The 20788-nt window shown below is 40.4% G+C and overlaps 1 protein-coding gene across 1 annotated transcript in view; it reads left to right on the top strand.

Annotated features, from left to right (window-relative positions):
• Positions 1 to 20788, top strand: part of TBC1D5 (TBC1 domain family member 5) — a 625580-nt gene that overhangs the window by 467474 nt on the left and 137318 nt on the right. The window contains exon 15 of the mRNA XM_062215140.1: positions 6297 to 6439. Coding sequence (XP_062071124.1) covers positions 6297 to 6439 — 143 coding nt within the window. The remainder of the gene's footprint in view (positions 1 to 6296; positions 6440 to 20788) is intronic.

Raw genomic sequence — 20788 nt, 5'->3', positions numbered from 1 at the left:
AATGACCGGAATTCATTGTTTTTGACTGCTGTATAGTATTCTATAGAGTACATTTCCCATAATTTCTTTATCCAGTCCACTGTTGATGGGCATTTAGGTTGATTCCAGGTCTTAGCTATTGTGAATTGAGCTGCAATAAACATTAAGGTGCAGACAGCTTTTTTGTTTACCAATTTAATTTCCTTTGGGTAAATTCCAAGGAGTGGGATGGCTGGGTTGTATGGTAGGGTTATGTTCAGGTTTCTGAGGAATCTCCAGACAGACTTCCATAGTGGCTTGACCAGTTTGCATTCCCACCAACAGTGGGTTAGTGTCCCTTTTTCCCCACATCCTCTCCAGCATCTGTTGTTGGTAGATTTCTGAATGTGAGCCATTCTCACCGGGGTGAGGTGAAACCTCATTGTGGTTTTGATTTGCATTTCCCTGATTGTCTTAGCAATTCTTAATATGCTCTTTTAGAAAAATTTATTTGATCATTGTTTTAGTCAGCTTTTTGTTTCTACAACTAAAATATCTAGCAGCTAACAGTGTGGCATAGCCGGTTAAGCCACTGCGTACAATTCGGCATTTCATATGGGCACCAATTCTAGTCCCAGCTGCTCCATTTCTGGTCCAGCTCTCTGCTAATGAGAATGGGAAAGCAGTGGTAGATGACTCAAGCACTTGGGCCCCTGCACCCATGTGGGAGACCAGAAGACACTCTGGGCTGTTGGTTTCAGCCTGGCCTAGCCTCTGCTGTGGTCATTTGGGGAGGGAACCAGCAGATGAAATCTCTCTCTCTCTCTCTCTCTCTCTCTCTCTTTGTCTCTCTCTTTCCTCCCACCCCATCTGTTCTCTGTAACTCTGCCTTTAAATAAATAAAACAAATCTTTAAAAAAAATTTATTTATTGGAGCTAGGAGCTTCATCTATGTCTCCCACGTGGGTGCAGGGGCCCAAGGACTTGGGCCATCTTCTACTGCTTTCCCAGGTATATTAGCAGGGAGCTGGGTTGGAAGTGGAGCAGCTGGAACTTGAACCAGGGACCATGTAACATTCCTTCATTGCAAGCAGTGACTGAACCACAGCACCAGCCCCTATTTACAGATTTTCTAAAGTCAAAATTGTCGGTAGTATGAATAAAAACCACTGTACACAGAGCCTAAAATTAGCACTTTCAATATGACCACCAACTACACGTTAATTCTTTCTGTAAATATTATGGGCAGTAGTGGCTTCTAAATAATTTTGTTAAAGAGATACCCACCAGTAGCTCAGTCATGGTGGAGCCCAGATATATGGCAGGGTAAAGAGGTGACTGTTCAGTAGCTTTTATCTCCAGTCAGGACTAAGCCTCCAGTGTGCCTTAGTGGGAAGGGACAAGAGGATTCTTAACGAGAGCGCCTGCTGGTCCTAAATTCCTAGTGTGAATTCACCATCTTCCATTGACTATGTGAATTTAATGGTAAATCATACATGCTAAAATTACTCAGTCCTTGAACACCATACTTGTAGTCCAAATAGCTGTCCTATGTCTGAGAGGAAGAGGGAGAGGGGAAAGCAGAGGGAGAGAGAGAAGAGAGAGAGAGGAGGGAGAAAGAAGGAGGGAGAATGTTGAAGGATGATGCAGCCTCAGAAACAGTATGGTCATCTTCTATGCAAAATATTTTCATGAACCTCATATCTCTGAAAAAACATAGATACACAAGGCTCTACTTTTGTTTGCAAAGGGAATATTACATTTATTCTGACAAAGCCGCTTCAAGCACTTGCCAAGAAGAATAAATTATAGTAGGAATGGGTGATAATTATTAGGACTTATTTTTGGAATAAGAAATCTCCTTAAAAGGACTATGTGCTGGCCTCTGAAAGAATGGAGAATTTCCCCCAAAGTAAAAAATTTGCTTTTAACAGTTCAAGTGTATGATATGGGGGTTAAATTAGGGTTCACATGTGTCCCAGAAAGCCACATTTAACCTCCTTTTACCCATGGGTTATAAGGAACACTTTGAAAGTAAATTTGAATTCTTTAAACAGCATAACTAGTTTGAAGATTCTTTCTTTCTGTTTTTGAAGCAGAGTTTGATGAGCTTGAAGCATTCAAATTGTTCTATAAGTCCTGCAGCAGATCTCAGATATTCTTAAGAGGAACTAGTTGAAATAGTTGACTACATTAAAACTTTTTTAAATAGGTTAAGCATCTTCCAGTAAAGCATTCTGTAGAGCTCTGGGAGAATTAGAAGTGTTATGTTGGAACAAAGTTATTTATTTTGGCTTCCATCTTTTTGTGAATTTCCTATCTAGAGTAGACAGAATTAAAGATGAGAATGCTTTGTGACTCTAATTATAATAACTTTAATATTTGGTTCTAAATTTAAGACTGTTTTCACAGAGTTGATATAGAGGAAAACTCAGAATATTAATTTCAGAGGAACTGATTACATAGAAACCAATCTAAGAAGAACTCAGTCAAGAAGGTGACGAACCGTAGAGATCGACATTTTTGACTTGCTTTTGTTTTTTTCTAGTACTAATGCAGAACTTGGACTCTTTTTTTATGTAATTCCAGGAAGGGGTTATTTAAAAATTGATTGTTCGTTTTGGAAAGTACAAGTAAAGAGGGAGCAAAACACAGTATCAGTGAACAAAAATGCAGCATTGTTCTTTAGTGCTGTGCAGCGCTCACCCAGGGCTGTTTTTGATGGCAGGCTGCTTGAGATGCCTTTGCAATGTTTGTTAAGTTAACCTAAATGTAGCTTTTCTGTGTTACCTGTTGTGAGGTAGCTATTCCAAAAGAAAAGAAAAGAGAAATGAAAATCTAGGATTTCCTTTTCTTTCTTCATTTATTATCCAGAACAGCAGTGTTGGATTAAGGCTGTTTTCACTTAAACCTCAATCAAATTGGTTATTTTCATGAGCTGACTGGTATGTTGGTAGAAATGGGTTTCCCCAGGTGTTCCCAGGTCATTGCCCAAGCTGTGATGCCATCAGTACTTCTGATCCTCTCTCTGGGAGTAGCGGCTTACTTACACAAAAATTGAAAATTGAGAATAATGGTATAAGTGCAGACATAGAAGCTATCCCATCTTCGAGTGGTTTATTATTAAATTTAATGGCTCAGTCTTTTTTGTTTGCGCAGATTTTAATTACTAAGTAGGCCTGGTAAAATATGAATTATTGCATTATCACAAGTGATAAAATGTATACGGTTATGAGCATTGCAGTCTGCAGGTGTAACATACATAAAGCAAGATTAATAGTATCATGCAATTAAACTGAAGCTATCTTTAAGGGGAAAAAGAAAGGTTTAATGCTACCCTTAAGTGTAACTTTAAACTCTCACTAAATATTTTTGACTGCAATAAAAGCATGTTAATTGTACGTCTGACTTCTTTATAAGACCTCATTTCTTAGAGTAAGTTTTCCTTTCTAAGAATGCAAAAGCTTACTAAAATAATTCCTATTAGTAACTCATTTCATCCAGAGTTGAATTTTTCCTTGACTTTCAAACTCAATGAAGAAAGCTCAAAATAGCACAGAAAATTTTGTGTGTTGTGAATATATGTATGAACTAAACCCAATTGAGATAAAAGTGATTAAATTATAAGAAAGCCATTATTGGTCTCAAGGCATTGTATTAGTTGTATGGTTCTTAAATATTTTGAGAATTTGGCCTTAATTTTCCTGTAGCTACATATAAAATAAGCAAAACAATTTTATTTTCACATCCTTGCTTGTACAACTTATTAACAGTCTTACATAAAAGTAACATGCAAGACATCTAATAAATTTTTTCTTACGTGTTTCTGGGGTTTTTTTTGCACATCTTAAATTATTTTTATGCCAGGATTAGCAAGATCAATACCTATAGTATTCAACTAGCTGTGAGTTTGCTTCTCAGTAGCATAATAGGCAGCTTTACAGTGAGTTTAACAAGACCTTACAAAGAACGTCCCAGGTGTCCCCTTCCTTCTCTTGTACAGAATTTGACCATTGCCCTGGAATTATTTGCCAGTGTATTTGGCAGAGTAAAACTTCAAGAATGACACAGAGTAAACATTCCTAATGTAGCATAAGATAGATTACATTTTAAATAGAATATATGAAAGTACTGAGAACTTACATTCTGTATAGTTTTAAAGATATTAACTATATGAACAATTTGATACATAAAACAATAAAATACGTTGTACAAAGTGTAGATTCCTCGGTATTTGCACGCCTCCTGACAGTGCTGCAGTGGAAATTACTGCACGTTTATCTGCCTGGTCATTTCAGGATCTAAGCTCCCACAACTTCAATCAGTAGGAATGTTACAATGGAAGGTTGAGCAAAACAGCATTTTGTTGTAGAAATAATATAAATACATTTAGTATATGTAATATATATTATATATAAATTATTTCTTTTTTTGCTCTTGAAGCACTATTTATGATGAAGCCAAAGATGTGATAAGATAATGGCAGACATCTGAGCTGTAACAAAAGGAGAAAGATAGTGATGTGTGTCATCCGTGATACTCCCTTCATCCGCTCTATTCATTGATAAACGTTTTTTCAGTTGTGTCAGTTGAGTGACTATGAGTAACCACATTCTAAGCATTTTAATCATGTAAAACTCCCGAGACTTGTGTCAGTTAAACATCTCTGAACACGTGCCTTACGTGGTTAATCTGTGTCCTTTTTCACTTTATCCTTCCCCGGTTCTCCTGATACTCCTTTCCAGATCCATTCATTATTTGTAATTAAAAAGAGCAGTCTGTTAAATGTAGCAATTTTTTTTTGTTCTTACAATGATAAGAACAAAAACATTTATGATTTGAAAAAAGTACAAGAGTGTGGGAAAGTAATTTTTTCCCTCAACCACATAAACACGGGCATATTAGACCCCCAAAAAATGTGTTTTGTGTGAGTCCCACTTCATTTCAGCCGTGGAGTAAAACTCCAGATAAAAATTGTGGAAGATGTTGTAACATTTTAGGAGGTAAATGTTTCCTATGCATGTAAATTTTTTTTCCTGAAAAATTGAGTAATTTATATAGTTGAAAATATCTGACTATTCTGCTGATTCATTTGATAACCTGAATAAAAGAACGTTAAGTATTCAATCACATGGTCCCTAATAAACTGTGATCCATATGCAGGTGAGTATACATGATATTGTCACAGTTTGATCCTCCTTAAATATGATACTCCCTCAGGAATGTATTTGAATTTTTTTCTTTGCCTCATTTTAACCCCACAGATGGTTATACTTGACTTCAAACTTCACAAAAGAGTAATATCTCTTAACTAATGTTTAAATAATTTCTTCTATTTTGTACATTTAATGATACTTAAAATTTTGAATTCTTCTTTTCTATATGCCAGAATCACATAAAATAAGTTCCAGAAAATAGAAGTGCTTGTGTAAGAAAATTATAATCATGTAATATAAAATTAGAAGTAAATGGAAAAAATATATCAAACTGAATTATTTTTATTTTCTGATAAGAATTAGGTGAAAAATAGCTTGGTTAGCATTTTTCAAAGTCCAAAGTGTCTCTATTCATGCTATACAATTATATACAGATGTTGCTTAGTATTCTTATTAGCTGCTCTTGTCTGTCTGTGGCATATTCATTTTCTTGGCCGAAGGAGTGACTGAAAAGCATCCCTACAAAGACAGCCTCATTGACTAGGTAGATCTGTTCTAAAACTAAAAGATCAAGTGCTACTCTATGTTCCACTTAAAATAACTGTCTACATTTGACCAAAAAAATACAGCCACGGGAGTACTGATTATTTCCTACATTTTGTTTTTAAATTAATATTTTAGATAGAAGAAAAATATACAGTTTTCTTAGTTTGATTATAGTAATTTGCGGTATAAACATTTACAAAAGAGTAGGTAACAATAACAGCAATCAGAAGAGATCATGAAATTTTGGAAATGTTTAACTCATAATCTTACATATGAGGCAACTGTCAAACCATTATGCATTCGTATTCTTGTTGTGATTTCAGTGAAATAGGAAATATTTCTCCCATTTTCAAGAATAGCCATAGTACTTGTATTTTATACATGTAAATTCAGTGACTGTGGCCTAGTTATAGAATTATAAAATTCACCTGAAAACTTAAAATTTAGATTTTACTGTATTATATTTTGATATATAATATTTTCTCAAAAAAATTTTACTATATTATATTTCTGGCATATAATATTTGCTCACTGTACTCAGTTAATAAATTATAATTTTTTTCCACAGTTAAGTTAGAAAATGATTACTGCATATTACCCTCAAAAGCACCGTTTGAATGTTTTGTTTCTCTCCAGACGGTGGGTACGGCTGTTGTTTGGGCGAGAGTTCCCCCTGCAGGATCTTCTCGTGGTCTGGGATGCCTTGTTTGCAGATGGTCTCAGCCTGAGTTTAGTCGATTACATCTTCATAGCCATGTTACTCTACATCCGAGATGCTTGTAAGTGTTACTGACCTTGCCCTACGTTCAGATAGTGGTCCTGATATTTTACAATGTTTTACCTTTTATGTATACTTGATATTTTAGAATATCTGATTTACATATACCTAAATTTTTATGGTAGGTAATATATTGAAATTTCAAAGGACTATACTAAACATCGTTTTGTTGGTTGACCATGGACATATTGGGAGATGTGGGTGATATTATCCTGAGAGAATTGGAATATTCTTCAGAATCATTTTTCTAAAGACTTTACTCCTGCCTTAATCTCCTCATTACACATACTTGTGAAATGCATATATAAAAGCCAGTATCTCAGATATGTTTAGAGCTCCACCTTCTGACAGGTAAGGAGTATTCAGGAGATTGTAGCTGTGTTTATAGTAATGAGACCCTGCCAATTTAAAAAAAAAAAAAAATACATTTAAATGTATTTAACTTCTTCCTGGTCATGTTTTAGAAAAATGTATTTTTCAATACAACACCTAATGGTAGATGTGCTTTTATCTCCTTAGATCTACCTTCTGGTGTTTGCAATACCCAGTGAGCCAGTGCCTATCGCTTTTGAATGGTCTGATAATCCTCAGATTGAAGAAAATATCAAAGCATGTTTTAAATTTCAAAATACCTCAAGTTACTTTCCTTCCCAGAGAAATAATCACAGTTCACAAAACAAGATTTAAAAGCCAGATTACAATTAGGGAAAGATTACACGAAGTGATATGATTGAATTAAGGGGAAGCAAACAATCCCAAGGAGCAGGACTTTGTCAGAAGAACGTATAGTATGTGGAGTCATTCAGAATTGTGACTGCGAAACTGCTCTGTGAGTCTCCTTCTTTGTTCACTGAATACCAGTTGTGCCAGATGCTCTCGCTATGCCTCTGGTAACACGAATATTCTTTACAATTTTAGATTAGACTTTTTAAATTCCCCCTAAGTGACAGGGGTACTACATTTTATCCAAAAATTGTAGGTTTTTATTCATGCCTTGAAGGTCAAATAGTTAAGATTTTGACAGACAAAGTATAAGTTCCATCTTTCTGAGCCAGAGCTAATCATGGAAGATCATGGAAATTATCAGAGGAAACATCTGGAAAGTAAAAGAGGATGTTTGAGTAGGTTTGATGGATGCTGAATCTTAGAATATTCAATACTAATCTCCTTTTTAAGGTTATAAGTTATTTTAAAAAATGTAAATAATAAGAAACAAGAGGAATGTGAAACCTCTTAGAAAAAAGTGCTTTTTTATTCTATTTTCACAAAGCTTTCAAAATCAAATAACTTTTGAAATATGTTCTGATTTTCTATGTTAAACAATTAAGTTTCCTGTTGTCATAACTTTATGCATCACCTCTATATATTTGGCTTAATCATCTTGTCTCCTATGCTAAGAGATACTCTTAATTTTATAAAACATGGCACATTTTTGGCGGCTGAAAGCCCTTGCACATTTTAAATCTTTTCACTGATGACTTATAAAGTATGTGGGCACCTGTGGAAAAATGTAGTTGATGAGATTTCCTAAAAATAGTGTTATATGTGTTGAGTATACTAGGGACATGTACCTGTCTTCAGGAGGCTTACCAACTACCAAGGAACTCTGCCATAATTCGCACTAAGGACCCTGTGGTTGAGACAGGCACAGATAGTATGAAAACTCAGGGTGAGACACTGATCCTGCTGGGCCAGCATGAAAGAGCAGAGAAAAACAGTTCATGTGGGCACGCCAGACCAAGGGGTTCCGGTCCCGCCAGAGAAACACCGTGAACAAAGGCCTGAAAGTTTGAGGTAGCCTCTTCCAGGCAAATACAGGTGTCAGTTTCTATGAGTTAGTTTGTGTCCTTGGAATACGAGGGAGAGAGAGAATGCAAGTTATGAAACTGAAGAAGCAAATAGAAGGGATCATGATAATAGTCCTGTGAGCAATAGGGAGCCATTAAAGGATTCACAGCAGAAGTGTGATCACTTGGCGAGGAAAATGAACTTGACGGAGACAAGACTGGGGTAAGAAAACCAGATAAGAAGTTATGACAGTTGTCAAGGGGAGGAACGGTGGGTCAGAGAAATATTCAGAGCTAAAGTCAGCATGACAGTGATTAAGTCTGGTAGGCGAGAGAATGAGAAACCCTCACATTTCCTGTCTTGGAAGCTTGAGTGGGTAATATTTACAACTTAAGCAAGAAACGGAAGAAGTGTAAGGGCTTGAGTTTGACCATGCTGAGTTTAGGTACTTGTAAAAAATCATAAGCTGAAAATCTAGCAAATAAAGGATTGAGGCTATAGATTTAATTTTGCAAATGATCATCAGATAGATGTTAACTAAAACCGTTAACAATGAATGTGAATTCTTAAGATTAAGGTTTCATATGTATCCTAGTTTGGGATAATTTTGGTTTACATCTGCTTTCCTGGAGTAGTAACGATTAACCCTATTTCTCTCTCAGAGGGCATCCCATTAGGATAGTAATAAGTATATTTCACCCTCCCTACAGTGGGTACAATACAGAGAGAGAACATGGACAGAGGTGGAATCTGGTGTTTAATGTCAGCGTTTAAAAGGCACTGAAGGAGAGGGGCTGGTTTATGTGGCAGCCAGTAAAACTGCCACTTGGGACACTCACATCTCATATTAGAATGTCAATTCATGCCCCAGCTACTCCACACTTCTGATCCAGCTTCCTGCTAATCTGCCTGGGAGACAGTGCGTGATGACTTGGGAGACCCGGGCGGAGTTCCTGGCATGACCTCAGAGAGCTGTGATGTCTGAGGGCAAAGAGGGAGAAGAGACACAGGAATGTCAGGCAGGAAAGGCTTGCTCAGGTTTGGCCCTGAAAAGGGGACAGTCATTGGCTAACTTTTCCAGAGCCGGCCTAGTGGAGTGGAAGAGCAGAAACAGGGTTATGGTAGGTTGATGGGCAATTAAGAAATATAATGGCCTTTTCTTTAGCTTTCTGGTTTTTCTGGTTTTTTTTATGTATACATAAAAACAACTTTTTTTCCAACTAAAAAGATAACTAAATAGAAAAAGATATGGAGATGGCACATACAAAGCAGTCTTTGAAGAAGGCCAGTGAAGTAGAGAAGGCGGAAGTTGCAGCTGGGGGCAATTCAGGGCAAAGAAGCTCGGCTGGCTGTCTCCGGAATGAGACCAGGGCAGTCAGAGGCAGGGAGAACTCATGGGGAGATTCGCTTCTGGAACCAGTCCAAGGCCCTCCCTCACCATTCATCACTAGGGGGCTGGCATTGTGGCGTAGCAGAATGAGCCGCCACCTGCAACACCAGCATTCCGTTTGAGCCCCAGTGCAAGCCCCTGCTAATGTGCCTGAGAGGACAGCGGAGACCCCTGAGCGCCTGGGTCTCTGCACCCATGTGGGAGACCTGGAGGAAGCTCCTGGCTTCAGCCTGACCCAGCCCGGGCCATTGTGGCCATATGGGGAGTGAACCAGACAATGGAACCTTTCTCTCTCTCTCTCTCCCTCCCTCTCTCTCTGTAACTCTGCCTTTCAAATGAATAAAACAAATCTTAAAAAAAAAAGATTCATCGCAAGTTTTCCCTTCCTATTCCATGGATGAGATCTATGAAAAGAAAAATTATCTTGATTATGTTGATGTTCTTATTTGTTTATCATCTTTTTTAAGATTTTATTGATTTATTTGAGAAGTAGAGCTACAGAGAAAGTTCTTTCATCTGCTGATTCACTCCCAAAATGGCCATAACGGCCAGGAACCAGGAGCTTCTTCTGGGTTTCCCACTTGGGTGCAGGAGTCCAGGCACTTGGGCCATCTTCCACTGCATTCCCAGGCTGTTAGCAGAGAGCTGGATCAGAAGAGGAACAGCCAGACACGAACCAGAAGCCATTTGGGATGCTGGCGCTGCAGGCGGAGGCTTAGCCCACTATGCCACAGCACTGGCCCCTGTCACCTGTTCTTCATACCCATCTGTCCCCACTCTCCCTTCCCCAGTGAGAGACAGTATTGTGTCTGTTTTGGTTTCCCTACAACATCCCAGCATTTAGAACAGGACCTAGTGCATAGCAAACCTCCACACAGATAATTTCTGAGTGTGGTGATAGCGGAACAAAGGGCCCGGAGGCGGTAGAAGAGAACAGGGTCAGGAGTTTGGTGCGAGACTGGCCGCAGACCAGGAATGAAAAACTAGCGCTGATCTGGGAAAGAGGCACCAGGTTGCTATCAGGGGCAGACCAGTTTATAGGTGAAGTCAGAAAGTGGAGGAATTCATGTCTAAGAAGGAGGAAGCAAGGCTCTCTGCCGTGTGTGAGGCAGAGCAGAGTGATGTGTTTGGCAGGAGTGACCTAAAGATGTGTTGTACCTGGCTGAGCAAGAACCACAATGTGCCTGAGTGTCAAAGACTACAGGGATCAGCGTGAGCAGAAGCACCGACCTCAAGGCCATGGTTTCTCCTGTCTGCGCTCAGCATCTGCGTGAGATGCAAAGGAGGTGGATCGTGCTTCAGGCTTCAAGTTAGTTCCACTGCCAAATGAATTAGGCAGAACTGAGGAAAGATGGTTTGAGTGTATTTTGAGACAGTGGCTTAGGATGTATGAGGAGCTAAACACAGCCAGGAATAGGCTTAGGAGAAAGCAGATTCACCGGGGGTTAGAGGCAGGGCATGAGAGAGCCATAATTATAAAAAGCGTCATTAACAAGAGGACAGAGGAGTTTTAGGTGGTTCTCCATGGACACTTCACCGAGAATCACGATAGCAGATATTTAGAAAGACATGAAGTAGCAAATGCAGAAGAGTGGCCAAAAAAGCAACTGTTATTCAACCATTTATTCAAAGAGTAAGCCACTCAACCAGTATTTACTGAGTTCCTGCTGTTCGCCAGCCATCATGGTATGTCAGATGACAGTGATGGGAGTGACAGTGATGGGGAGGTATAGATATATGGCAAGACTTCAAGGGAAGAGGAGGTTTTTAATGGAAAGATGGAAAACAATGGTGCGGAAGCGGAAGCAGGAAGCAAGATGGGTCTTCATTCCTCAGCCCTGAAGTTGCAAGGGCAGCAGTGACGGGGAGGGCGAGGCTGGGAGAGAAAGCCTGCTGTCCTCAGAGCAAGGGGTCTCGCCGAGGAGAGGGTGCAGAGCTGGCAGAGGACATGGGAGGGCAGTGTAGGCCCTGTCCAGCGCTAGGAGGAAGCTGAGTGATTTGCCAGCCTCAGCTCTCCAAGAACATGGGTGTCAAGTTTCTATTCCCTGCCCGTGGATTCTGATTCATGGTGCTCTGGTGGGCCATCCAGACTGTGATGCTCAGTTCTCGTCAGTAGTGTCAAGTTCACTAATTCAGAAACTCCTAATAGGCATCACTGTATAGAACACTGGATGTGCTCCTTTGGAGCTCCATTTGTAGCTGAGAGATGTTTCGCTTGAGGGAGCCTGAAGGAGTTGTCTCTCAGTGCTGCCGTTCCCTGCTTACTTTCGCACAATGTTGTGCAGATGGGAATGTCTGTGAGTCAGAGGTCTCTAGTTTGGTTTTTTTAAAGGAAAATGTAACCTGGAAAAGTGTTACAGACTTACTCCGTGTAGTCTGAAACTTTATCTTATAGGCACAGGCAGTGAGGCCTGCTAGGGGTTGAATTGCATCCTCCAAAAAGAGAGATGTTGAAGTAATTAATCCCAGCCCCTGGTACTTCAGAACGTGACCTAATTTGAGAATAGACTGTCGTCAAGACGAGGCCATCCTGGAGTATGGTGGCCCTCTGGTCCACTATGACTGGTGTCTTTATAAGAGGGAGGAAATTCTTCAGCCATCACCAGAAGCTAGGAGAAAGATACGGAGCAGATTGTCCCTCCAAGTCCTCAGACGAACACATCCTGCCGACACCAGAGCTTGAAGAGACAAGAAAGAGTTCTCCCTGCAAGTCCATAAGGAACATGGCCTCCAGAGCAGTGAGACTGAATTTCTATTGTAGTAAACCACCCACTTTTTTGGGTACTTTGCTGAATGTATGGAGTAAGATTATATAGAAAGTTAAAAAAAGAGTTGAGCGATAGGGAAATAATGTGCCAATAATCATAAACATTATTCCTATAACAGTTTTTGAATAGCCACACTCCTAGCACACTGTAGTTAGTTAGTTGGTTAGTTAGTTTTAGTTGAAAGTCACAGAGAGGGGAAAGACTAAGGAAGGGAGAGAGAAACAGAGACATCTTCCATCCGCTGGTTTGCTCCCCATTGGCTGGTCCAGAACTCCAGCGTGGTCTCCTACATGGGTGGCAGGGACCCAAACACCTGGGCCATTCTCCACTGCCTTCCCAGGCACATGAGCAGGGAGCTGGATCAGAAGTGAAGCATACAGGACTCAAACCACCTCTGTGATGTCACATACTGGCGTCCCAAGCCTGCTGCACCACAGTGCCCACCACTTCTCACACTGTTTTTAAACTGATGCAAGTCTCAGGTGAGTCCCTCCCTCCCCTGTCTTCACTTCCTGATTCTTGTTCCTTCACGCCTGGGGCGAAGCAGCTTTTTACCAGACATTTCCCTAGCATTCTAGCCCTCAGGTATCTTCCACTTCTGCAGGCCTATAAGATTTTTAACACAATGTAGCACTTAATTATACTTGTTCCTTGTATTGCTCCTTATTGTATGGGTGTTGGTCTCGTCTCCTCAATGTACCAGAACCAGTTTTATAATTCTTTCCTCTCTCTCAACACATTGGAAGCTCTTCATGTGCTCAGTTAATACTTGGGGCAGTGCCAAAGCAAAAGATGGAGACCCCAGGGGTGGGCTTCTGTACAGCATTGCTAAAAGGACAGGTGCCATTCTCACCCTTGGAATATAACTTTAATGAATAAATGATCATTTTACAATATACTTTTCAATATGACTTTTTCAAAGAAAGCGCTGTCAACTTTTTATTTATTTTTTCAGCTTTTAAAATTAATTTTTTTCACATATATTGATGGGAAATTTTACTTTGTTTTTAACTAGTATCAAAGAAAAACATTTTCTCTAAATATAGTGTAACTTTTATTTGTCTTGTAAATTGCATTAATAACCCAAACACTGTAATCAAGTCTACTTAACTGTAGGTTTTCTTCATCAGAAAGTGTCTTTCACATGTTTATGGTCTTTTTAAATTTACTTTCTCTCTGAACACTCTGTAAATGGCACAGTTCCCTTGTTGGTACTTCTGCCCAGTACTTCCTGCCTGTGTTTTCAGCCAGCACACACACACTAATGATACCAGGGTTTACCTGTCTCCTGTAGGGGTCCGATCTGGTCTGGCCTGGCCTGGCAGAGCAGGTGTGTCTTCCATGTGGTGTACATGTTATTCCTTTGGTTTCATTTTCCACCTCTGCTTACTCTTCAGCCAGTCTGCCTGCCAGCGCTCCCATCTGTCCTACCTCCAAATTTTTATGTCTCTATTTTCTAGTTAAAAACATGATTTCAACATGATACTCATGTCAAAATGTAGTTTATTTCAACCGCAAACTGAATTTACTTGTCTTTTCTAGAAAAGCTTTGCCCAGCCTCAGTTCCTAAAAATAAACACTCTTTTAAACCACATGGTAATGCGTCACAAAGTTTTATCAAAGCAGAAATTGGCGGTCCTGTTTTAGAAGGAATGTTTAAGCACCTCCTGCCTGCCAGCTCTCTTCCCTTCAGACATAAAATATTGTCAGTTGTTTTCATGGCCATATCAGATACGGATATTAATGTGTCCTTGGAGTTACAAATATCACTTACATTATGTTTTATTTTAGTGTGACGGTCTTCTGAAATTTCACTGACAAAGGCTGAGACACAGTGACTCACGGTCTCTTCTTTATTTTATGTTAACATTTTTGAAATAGATTTTATTTTTTAAGAGAAGTTTGGATTCACAGCAAAACCAAGCAGAATGTAGAGTTCTCACAAATTCCCTGCCCCCACACACTCACAGTTTCCCTCACTGTCAACTTTCCACATTGGTTACAGTGCAAGAGCCTGTTTAGATACATCGTTATCACCCAGAGCCCATGGTCTGTGTTGGGGTTCACTCCTGGTGTACATTCCCCAGGTTTAGACAAAATCTCATGACACGTATTCCCCGTTATAGTATCACACTGCCCTGAAGATCCAGTATGCTCTGCCCACTCACCCTTCTCTCTAATACCTGCCTTTCTGTTGTCACCATTGTTTTGCCTTTCCCAGAGAGTCATATAGGAATCACACAGTAACAGGCTTTTTCAGATTGGCTTCTTTTGCTAGGTAATGCACATTTAAGTTTCCTTTGTGTCTTTTGATGGCTTGTGTGCTTACTTATTTTTAACACTGAATAGCATTCCATTGCCCGGGGCTAGGTGTTTGGTTGTCACCTGGGACACCTGCATCTTATATCAGAGTGCCTGGATTCAAGTCCTCCTACCTCTCTCTCCAATCCCGCTTCCTGCTGATGCGCACCCTGGGGGACAGCAAGCAGTTGGTGCCTGCCATCATGTGGGAGACCCAGCTTGAGTTCCTAGCTCCTGGCTTGGGCCTGGTGCAGCTCCAGTTGTTACTAGCATTAGGGGAGTGAACCGTGGATGGGTTCACTCTGTCTGATGGCTCTCTCTCTCTGACTTTCTGCCTTTCAAAATAAATACATTTATTTAAAAATACTTATCTGGATGTTCACAGTTTATTCAGTCACCTGGTGACTCCCCTGTGTATAAGTATGACCTCTGCCTGTGTTCTCCCCCTAATGTCTTCATTTCTCCTTAGCTCCCCTGCCATAGGCACCACTCAGTTTCCTGCTTTTGTTTGCTTCCACATATTATTGGCTGACATCCTCCTCACCAACCTCAGATTCTCTCATTCTGGGTGTTGGCACCACCCTTACCCCGTGTTACAGTTAGTGGGTTGGCTTCTCTTCCATTGGAACGTGAAGTGAAGACTAAGATTGTGTCTTCATTCTTTAACTCCTTAGGACTTAACTCAGTATTTGAAACAAAATAGCTGTTCAATAAATTGTTGTAGAATAAATGAATATACAGAGTATAAGCAAAGGAAAAAGATAGTTAACATTTATTAAATAGCTTCTGTACTTTAATCATTTCCACAAACTGTGTTTCTGGGGAAAGCATTAAAAATCACTAGGTGAAACAAAATAATTATACCATATGTGTCTGTATTCAGATTATCTAATTCCTGAGCTGCAGTTTTCTTTCATTTGGATGAGAAATTAAGAGAAGCAAATCTGTGTATCAAGCTTGCTGTTTCTTTTCTAAATCTCAATGCCCACTAATTTTTTTCAAGCTGTTTTCCATGGTGTCTTACAGACATGGCTATGAAACTTGGGCTTTGAATCTGAGTACATCCATATAATAATTAGATCAGTGTTAATAACTTGCATTAAAAGATACTATTTTCACACTGCATTGACTCATTTTATTCTCTCAGGTGTGATGAGATAGAGAATATGGACACAGATGAAACCTGTGTCAGATCTCATAGCTAGTGCTGGTGGTACTGCTGGCGCCAACATGCTGCTACCCTGACTTCCGGTTCAGGGCTTTCTCCTGTGCTGCTCCCTGGCCACTGGCAGTTCTGCAATGGGATGCTGCTGACGAATGCCTTGCAGATGGCGACACTGCAGACTGGCAGATGTAAATGCTTCAGTAAGCATCCCTCATGTAGATGTTTGACCTCTGTTTAAAATAGGTTCTGTTTAAAGTATATCGAGTCTGAACAGCACTGATAATAACAATTTTTATAATTTTTTTCTGTACTTCTCTGAAGTGAGCTTCTCTGCATTTGGAACTTCTTAAGCTGAATTCACACGAAATCTTCCTGAGAAATAAGGACTTGCCTTAAGCCTCTCCAAGTGTGTGCAGACACGTGCGTCAGGTTCCGAGGGTGGTGGCTGTAGTGATCGATGGTGCTCAGGGAGCCAGTTGTCACGAAAGCAGCCGGGGAGGAATACTTAGAACAAAATCCTGTAGGAGTTTTCAGCACCGGCCTAAGGATCACTCTTGTGGAGGATATGAGCGTGTGTTCTGCTTGACTTTCTCCGAGACTGACTAGAATAAAAGTTTTGTTGTTTTTGTTTATGATTTGTTCCCTACTTCTTCTCGATGGTCCATTTGAAATTCCATTTTGTGTGTTGCCATTTTGTATGGGGAAAGCCAAAACGGCAAGGGTCTTTAAACAGTTTAAGCACTGCAGGTTGTGTTATGTATTCTTTCCTATATGTAGTAGGACCTCCACAGTAGTTTCTCAGGGCATGGCTTCTGCATGCCAGGAGCCCCACAGCTACTGACATACCCATTGACTCGCTTCCCAGTGGAGAAGTGCAGTGAATTATAAGAAAGCCTTAAGCTTTCCTTTTTGGTTAGCTCATTATTTTATATTTAATCTGTTTGTTTTTATATGTCAATTTATAGCTAAGCAAAAGAATGTCTGCCTGTTTCTAAATATCTGCTATTTCTGGCCTAATACATCCAGGACTTTGATTGGTGTATCTTTGAGGCTTCTCTGTGACTGAAAAATATCTGGAAAAAATAGAAGGACAGATACTCCTGTCGTATCAGACAGAGTGATGGAAAGCAAGGCTCCCGCTTCCACAGCCCCAGGTTCTGCCCCGCCTCTGCCCTCAGTACAGTAGGGAGCCCTGCCGCCTTGGCTGTGCTGTCTGGCCACAGCGCTGCGGCCTGCTCATCAGTACCAGGAAGGAATGCTGGTGCTCTTGTGGCGGGGGCTTAGAGGGACTCTTGGAGTGGTAGTAAATATAGGGCAAGTTGCCACCAGGCATGTTACAGGTACTCCGTAGCTAATATTTGATAGCCTTTTTCTTTTTTTTTCTTTTTTTTCTTTTTTCTTTTTTTTTTAAACTGGTTGGAAAGTTGGAGAAAGTTTACATATAGTTTCATGTTTTGTGATAGTTGTTCTCAGTCCGTTTTGTTACTTTGAGAAAGTATATCTCAGTATGAAATAATTTGAAACAGTGCTGCCTTTACATATGTTACAGTTGTAGGTAGAATTAACTTTGGGTTATACATCAGCTCTTGATTTACATTGCTTTAACTTTGTCAGAGTCACATTCTCTGCTTATCTTTACTGATTTTACTCTTTTTTATTTGTTTCTTCTGGGGCAACAGTTTAAACCAGATCCCTCTGACCACTCCAGAAGAGTGGCAGGCCATCTAAAGGTTGAGACAGAAAAGTGGCGGGGTTCTGTTCTAAAATGGAAGCAAACAGGATGGGGAGGCATGACGCCTACCTCTGTGCCACCTGCACAGACACCCTGTGGGTGGAGGAAGTGTTGTCTCTTGTCAGCCAAAAGTGAGTGACAGCGAGAGCAACTCTGCAGAAGCAAAGAGTTCCTTTGGGAAGTCTGCAGCCTGGAGAGGTGGGGCCACGGATGGATGCCGCTGAGGGACCGGGAAAGCCCTGCAGAATTCCACACACACCTGCGAGACAAGGACTGTTGGTTACAAGGGCTTTCTGCGGGCCATGATGTTTGTTCACTGGTGGCGGTGGCTGTTAGTACAGAGTATCCGTAGCAGTGGCTTAACTGCAGAGGTCGGGTTGGGAAAGTCTTGTGTAGCTGTTCAGGTTACAGGCGTATGTGCAGGCCTCTCGCTCCATTTTTTTTTTTAAGAGTTTGACATAAGTAACTGTGGTTCATACTGACAGTTTTGTCAATGGGAGAAACAAAGTTTCAGGGAAGTTAAGCAGCTTGCCTAAGTTCACACATAGTAAGTGACAGGGCCACTGTTCTGATCTGAGCTTCCGATTCCAAATTGTTTTTCTAGGTCCCAGTCGCCTTTGTTTTGAACTTCACTGAATCAACTCTTCAGAGTGGAACTTTAATATTTGTTCATAAAGCATAAACCTACGTTATTTCAAGTGTATGTAGACAGCAACATTCAATGGTTTTTAACAATCTTTTACTTTTTTTCCTGCATGTCACTGCCCTGCCTTGATAGGATAAACACTGGAAGAGGAGCAACATTGCAAATTAGTTTTTCATGTCCAACAACAATTTTAAGATCAAAACTAAATTCTTATTCCAACAGATTCCTGCTATGTTGCTTTTAAGTCAGCTTGGATAGTTCTCTTTTACCTACTATAAATGGGGCATGGTTATTCACAAAGAGATTTAATATTTAGCATATCTAATTGCTCATTAAAGATGCTTCAAAAGTACAGATTTTCCTGCATAGATTAGGGACGGCAGTCCCTGAAGGCAAGGGGCATACACTTAGTCCCCATTAAGTGCCTAGTTCAGTGCCTAGCATCTATCATGCATTTAATAGATGTTCAAGAAATTTTGCAAGCATTGATTGGATGGATAGATGGACGGATGGAAGGAAGGAAGGAAGGATGAATATTAACTCCTTCATTTGTTCTGCTAGTAGAATATTAATACATTATTCATATTTGGCTTGCCTTGTATATTTATAGCTTCTGTTAGCTTCCAAAATTCTGTCAAGTTGTAATAACATAGAATTGTTGCTCTGGTCACTCCAGATACATATATCAGGCTATTCCACAGTAGGTTATGCTGACCATCCAGGCTATTTAAAACTACTACACAACAGTAATAGTAGTAATGAACTTTACTATTTACAGTACCATTTACATCCATTATGTCATTGATTTTCAAAACAATGACCTGTCTTTTTTTTTTTTTTTTTTTTTTTTTGACAGGCAGAGTGGACAGTGAGAGAGAGAGACATAGAGAAAGGTCTTCCTTTTGCCGTTGGTTCACCCTCCAATGGCCGTTGCAGCTGGCGCACTGCGGCCGTTGCACCGCGCTGATCCGATGACAGGAGCCAGGTGCTTATCCTGGTCTTCCATGGGGTGCAGGACCCAAGCACTTGGGCCATCCTCCACTGCACTCCTGGCCACAGCAGAGAGCTGGCCTGGAAGAGGGGCAACCGGGACAGAATCGGTGCCCCAACCGGGACTAGAACCCGGGGTGCCGGTGCCGCAAGGTGGAGGATTAGCCTAGTGAGCCGCGGCGCCGGCCCCAAAACAATGACCTTTCAAAACGCAACTGTGTATTAGCTAGATTGTGGACCTTTCAGCTAGCCTTCTGAATTCCAATGCCTGCTCCACCAAGGAATCACTGTGCAGCTTAGGCAAGTAACAGTATCTCCCAACATCAAGTTTTGCATCTGTAATAATTATTGTACCTTCATGTAAAGACTGTCATAGAAATTAAATGAGATAGTGTGGTAAAGTGATTCGCCTGGGGCCTGGTCAGAGCCATCAGGAATTCATTGTCATCTTAGCGGACGTGGTCGCAGTAGCTATGTGAGGTGTTGCACATCTGCCCTCTGGGGTTTGATTTTCCTTACAGCCACGACTGTGCTTTCTTCACCCCCTTTTAGCATAGGGCCTGTCATGATTAAGTACTCAACAGATAACTATTGGATTGAGTGAGGCAGGCAAGTATTTATTATTGTTCATCAGAAAATTGTTTTTCAGTTGACTAAGCCTCTGCTCGAAGAGGTTGTTCACACAGGTTTGGAACAGCTGCTGGGAATCAGTCACATAGATTATCTTCAGGTGACTTTTTGAAAAATGTAAATGGGATCCCCCAGTTCACATCCACGTCTGAGTACTGAGCCCAAAACCCCTCCCACAAAACTCTCCTGCTCTCTTACAAAACATATATAAAGAGTCTTCCGTGGTCAGTTTCTAAATTATATTCATTATAGAATTTGGAAAAATCACTTCTTGATTTGTAAGTCATATTGATTATCCCAATTTTGTTCACTTGTTAAAACTCAAAGTAAACTACAACATGAAACCATTGCACTGCTCTCAGTATCCAAGCCTTTTGAATTTCTAGAGACAAAAGGACAACAGGTCACTGAATGTATATATGCAAAAGAGCAAATAAAAAGAATGTGGAGGGATCTGGAAAAGAACTGGAAAGGGTAGGATAAGTGAATGCTTTACAAATGAAAGCAGATGTATGAAATTACAAGCTGTCAGATCGGCAGTGGAAATGAAGATGATAAAGTGGTTCCTTACATCGATTATAATTACTCATTTTGCCCAGTCTTGTCTCCTCCTGCCATAGTACTCATAGGTAGAGAGAAGGGAGTGAGAAGCTACAGGAAGGATTTTTTTTTCAACAGGAGAGAGAAAGTCTTAAGATTCAACGGTATTTCTGATTACAAATAATTGTTTATTTTTGTGGTTCATATTGTTCCTACTGGCTCACGGTTGTTTTCCTGTGGAACATTTTTCAAAGAACTGGTGAGTGAATTGGTCGCAAGCACGGGAAGTTGTAACTGTAAAGTTTCGTCTCCGCCAGCGCCATGGAGGCAGTGTGTGCTCACACAGCCGGCACCGTGAGGGGCCCAACTGTGACGATAGTGGCAGATAGACTGCCAGGCA

This window comes from Lepus europaeus, chromosome 2, assembly GCF_033115175.1.
Source record: "Lepus europaeus isolate LE1 chromosome 2, mLepTim1.pri, whole genome shotgun sequence".
In the NCBI taxonomy this organism is placed as follows: Eukaryota; Metazoa; Chordata; class Mammalia; order Lagomorpha; family Leporidae; genus Lepus; species Lepus europaeus.
The sequence above is the reverse complement of the archived record's forward strand: the minus strand, read 5'-3'. Positions and strand labels throughout refer to the sequence as shown.